We start from the raw sequence: 5435 nt of genomic DNA, 5'->3' as shown, positions 1-5435 counted from the left end.
ATACCATGACCTCGAACTCTTTTCTAGACAACGAACATGAATACTTGAAATGAAAGGGGAAAGCGTAAATAATTATCATCATAAAATTTTACATCGACATTAATCAAGAAAATCATATGACTATTGTTGCAAACCTTCCATACCCTAAAAGGAATTTCCTCAAAACCCACCTCTCGCTGATTAGCATTGCTATCAATGACTAAATTTGCCAAATAATCTGCAATCTTATTAACTTCTCTGTAACAATGGGATATCAAGAAAGATTCAAACAATTCTAATTTTTGTAAAATGGGATCAAGTATATACTGCAAATTCCAACAATTCGATTTCTTTTTCATAACACATTGAATAATCACCATAGAATAATTACAATCTTTGTTCACATAACATAAGTATAATTCCCATCACCGCGGCACTTGCAAATTCCCATTTGGGGTTATTTGAGCGCAATTCTTTACTTTGTCCAATTCCAGTACTGCCATTGAAGAAGGCTCGCATTGAAAATAAAAGAACTGGGTTATTTGAAAATGGCGAACATTCCCAGACTGACAGCGGGAAGCAGTGCAGAGCAGGTGGAATACTGCGAGGGGCTTATCACTAAAATACTTTCGAGGGTTTCAACAAGAGATGTGCTGAAGATGTGTACAGTGGTACAGAGATGGCGCACAATGATTTTTGAGCCATCTTTTGCAGACACCCATTACAAGAATTCTCAACCGGAATCGATCTTTTATTTCCATGAGTTCAACTCAGTCAGAGGAATGATGCGGGAAACCTTTCAATTCCGCTCCTACAATCCCAAAACGGGTAATCTTTCAATTGTTCCTTTTTCTTGGGAGGGCTTAGACAGTTCTTTTCTAAATACGGAGTTAAAGCTAGTTTCTGCATCAAATGGGCTGATGTGCTTCTTTTGTCCACATGAGCTTTCGGATTTCCAAGTGTTTTGGGTGTACAACCCTGTGACAAAGTTTTTAAGAAAATTGTCTTTATCTTCTGAAGTGGCTACTATATCCACAAGTACTTTTGTTGGCATTTGTTATACGCATAATACTGGAAAATTTGTGATAGCAGGCGTCTCTGTTGATGAGAATGAAGCATATACCCTGGTGTTTGATTTCCAAACCAATTCGTGGCATAAGGGTCCACCTCTACTGCGCTCTATTGCTTCATTATCTTTTTATCCTTCTTTAAAGAATCCCCTATTTTTGAACGGTATCATTTATTTCATTGCTATAACCGAAATTAATGATGTCGAGGCCTTGTTTAGAGATGGCAGTGATTCTTTTTTCAAGATTATAGGTTATGATGTTAATCAAGACCAATGGAGTTCTTCTATTTTCATTCCTGCCTCAGTAGGCTATCCACATTGCCTCATTGAATGGGAGGGAAATCTATTAGTTTGTGCATCTGATTCCACCTATGAGGAAAACCAATTTGTATTGGCATCAAGTTCCACCCATGACAACTATCGTGCAATTGAGTACAGATGGGATGGAGGTGGGGGTGATGGGCATTTTGTGTTCTGGAAATTGGATACAGAGCATAATCTGTGGACACGAGAACAGGAATTAGATTTATCACATGAAATTCACACTTTCTGGAAAGTATCTGCAAGCAGTGGTGTAGTATGGTTTACATCTGGTTACAATTCTGTCACAGTTTACCATATGGGGAACAGACATTGGTCCACTCATCGACTGGACAATGCTCTTGCTTTGCGGCAGTGGAAGAATATGGAATGTGTATCTTTTGAGCCTACCCTTTTGTCATTTTGAAACCCTTTTGTGAAAGTGGGAGTTGGATTACAATCTTGGTGCTGTTTGCATTCATGTAAATTTGTGTGTATGTAAGAGAGAAATAATCTGTAAATTTGTGTGTAAGTGAGAGACACAAATAATCTGACCCGCAAAATGCTTTTGGGTTTAGTTGATGACGGTCTGATTCAGTTGAGCATAGATATAAGTACTGTCAAAGTGTAACAGAGGCAGCACCTCCAGGATTTCTTCTTGTCTATCTTTCTACCATTCACAACTGTCATGTTTTTGCCTGAGACAATTTGCTATATCATGTGTTTGTCCATTACAACCATTCATTGGTTAATGAAATTCTTCTTAGTTCTGTAGCATGAATTTAGACTTATGCAGACAAGACCAAAGCTCCTATTTAAAATTTCCATAGATTGATGATAAAGTTTAATTCAGATGTTTTTGTTCAGGCTTGTGAATTGTGTAGTAGATGTTTTGTGCAATGTTTTTATACAGATATATTTTAATCTGCAGCATGTCTTCAAAATGTGTGTTAAGGTTTAAAGATTTTCAATTTTATTATTTAGGTTTCTTACATGTAGATTGTAGTGGATGTTTTGTGCGATGTTTATATGCAGATTTCCTTCAATTTGCAGCATGTCATCAAAATGTGTGCTAAGGTTTAAAGATTTTCAATTTTATTATGTGAGTTTTCTATATTTTTTTGGAAATGGGAATTCCAGTGAATACAAAGAAGAAACAATTTCATTTATGCCAGTTTTATAATTGCTCTCTTGTATTATGTTACAAACCATCTCATTCTCTCTATTTGTCTTCTCAATTTATTTGTTGAAATTCATAGTGTATGACATGGTGGATGAAAATGCAGATTTGTTTTGTTAGATTTGTAATTTTATGGGTCTTTTTAGGTGTGTGCTTGTATTTGAGAAATCAACCATTCTTTTCAAAATGAATATCTGTAGACATATTTAACATATTTTTTTTAAATTATAAGTATGCTAATTAAACATAAAAGATGAATAATGGAGGACATCTCTTTACCTTTGTACAACTCACATTGACAAATTCCACTGTTAACCATTGTATATCTTCCCAAAAAAGATCCAGGTCTTGTCCAAAGCAGAAAGTACAAGTCATGAGAGCGAAAACTCTACTCCCTTGTTGGCAAACAACTTGCTGGATTTTTTTTTCGAATTTGTGAAATTATTACAATGGATAGCCATATTTACACATTTAGAGAGAACAAAAATCATCAAATAATAGGGTACATAAGTGGCATCAGTACACAACTCAAAAGGTAGTCTCCCAAAAGAAAATTGCTTATCCAATCAAGCATTGGAGTAGTTTAATGATATATTTTGGTATATGGGTGACGAACAAAAAAACACAAGCTCTCTTTGCCTACTTCAAGAATGAGTTACAATAGTTCAATTTTGTTAGCTAGAAGGAAAAAACACAAACTCTCCCGCTTGCTACAAGAATGAGCTACAATAGATCAATTATGTTAGCTAGAAGGCTAGCTAAATCAGCATGGATGCAGTAGTCAAAGATCTCCAAAGGAAAGAAGTCTTTCTGGAGCCACTTAGTTGAAGAGAAACATCGTGGATTCTTGGTAAAATTGGTTTCCTTAGTCATGGTTACCCACCTTTCAATGTGAATTTGAGATTATATCATGGCTTCTAGGTCCATAGATCATATGTTATTTGTGTTAATTATGAAGCCACTTAGACTAGCGTGTTCAAGAACTAGTAGAAAAGCCTACCTATTCATGATACAACTTCAGTTTGCAAAGTTGGAATGACTAAACACTTGACTTTTAGATTGGTCAAAGAGAATTAGATACATGTTTTGATGAGTATTTTGTCATCTAACATAGTAGCTTTGTATGGAATGCTATCGACCCGTCATTGGTGTCTTGACATTTGAGGCATGGTTGGTATTATAATTTTATTCCCATGAAAGATTTCTTCAACATTGAATAAGAAGCAAAATGCAATAACTTTTATGGGGTGTGTTGACAATACACTTGATACTAGAGCAATGGGAACTGTAAATGCTATTGCATTGAAGAAGAGAGGAATGCCTACTAAACTATTACGTTTTGAAGGTAAAAAATGAGAGTAGTCAAACATCTAATTAAATCAACAAGAAGTGTTTCTTCATGTATATAAGGTACTTCTAATAAAACTTCCTTCCTATGCCCTAGAAAAAAAGCTTAAAAAGTGTCAAAAGACCTATCAATTGTAAACAATTCCGAGGTGTTCACATGATTTTGTGCTCATGTTTTCAAATTTATACATGAGATTGATAGATCTTCAAAATCAAGATAATAGAGCAAAGTTGTCATAAGAAGCAATGCATCAACTTTAGATGAGCTATTTGACAAGACAAAGCACCACATCTATATACAAGGAAAAAAAATTGCAATAGAGAAATATTGTATGAAAAGATGATGTACAAAAGTTGTATGGATGATACACGCTTCTATTATAACATCTTTGTTTACTTTATCTGCATGTGTTGTCATAATTTTTCTTTTTTGTTTCTTTTGTTCTTTTCCTTCACGTCCTAGTTCTTCATTTATTACATGCAAGTTTAATATTTAATCGGTTTAAGTTTTCTTTCCTTATCTTACATGTACAAAGTAATTTTATTTTAAAATAAAAATTTAATTTGTTTTAAAAGAAGTTTATTAAGTTATTTTTTGATATAAACAAAGTTTAAAAGGTTTATATTAAAAAGTTCAAATATTTTATGATTTTAGTTTTGTTTAAAGTGTTTTTAATATAGCCTTTTAATAAAAAAAATTAATATTAATTTTTTTTTCTATTAATTTCTTTTAAATCAAATTTCTTTAAAATATAATTTTTTTTTAAGAGTAGAAACGAAATGAATGGTTGAAATATATCTTTTTTTCTCTCTACAATAGAAACAAAATTGAAAAATAATTCGTTTTTCTAGCTCTATATAAAATCATTCCAATATTTGTAATGTTTATATTATTCCTCTTTACAACATTATTTGTTCATTTCTTGAAATAAGGAGATTTTTATGCCCAAGCCTCATTTAAAAGTAATCTATCGTCTCAAAACTTTACCACGACTAAGTAAAAAAACACCCAAAAGAATGGAACTATATCATAGTTTTTTAAATTTGAATTTGTTTAATAAAGATTTTAATTATATATATAGTTACTTATTATTGAAATTTGGTTCAGTTTTAATCAAGGAGGTTTATTTTTTCTTCAAAAGAGGTTTTTAAAAAAAAAAACCTAACCATTATTCATTTAAATTTATCCTGTTCATTTTAATTCTTGAAATTAAATTAAATAGTTCAAATTATCATTCATGAAAAATGCATATTTCCTTTATTTTTTGTTTCAAGCATCTTTTGAATGTTGCTACTAATAAAAACTCAAAGTTTGCTTCAACTACACCTCAAGCCGACCAAGACAAATGGAAGGATCAAAATGAGGAAGCACTTGGTTTAATTGGTATTTCAACGGTTCTCAATTTGTATGTTCTCATTGGCAATTGTACAAAAGCATATGAAGCATGAGAATTTTTAAAAACAACTTATAGTAGCTCAAATGAATCCCAAAAAATTCAGCTTCAAGATCAACTTGAAGACCTCAAGTATATAGATTTTAAAACCATAGATGAAATTTTA

At 32.3% G+C, this 5435-nt stretch overlaps 1 protein-coding gene across 1 annotated transcript; it reads left to right on the top strand.

The window, feature by feature from the left end:
• The first annotated feature begins 386 nt into the window (after window positions 1-386).
• On the top strand, window positions 387-2200 carry LOC131044974 (uncharacterized). The gene is made up of 2 exons (XM_057978472.2): window positions 387-807; window positions 1072-2200. Exons 1-2 carry the CDS (start codon window positions 528-530, stop codon window positions 1773-1775), a joined length of 984 nt encoding a protein of 327 aa, XP_057834455.1. The 5' UTR covers window positions 387-527; the 3' UTR covers window positions 1776-2200.
• Window positions 2201-5435: the final 3235 nt, after the last annotated feature.

This window comes from Cryptomeria japonica, chromosome 1, assembly GCF_030272615.1.
Source record: "Cryptomeria japonica chromosome 1, Sugi_1.0, whole genome shotgun sequence".
Classification (NCBI taxonomy): Eukaryota; Viridiplantae; Streptophyta; class Pinopsida; order Cupressales; family Cupressaceae; genus Cryptomeria; species Cryptomeria japonica.
This window is presented reverse-complemented; position numbering and strand designations above follow the sequence as displayed.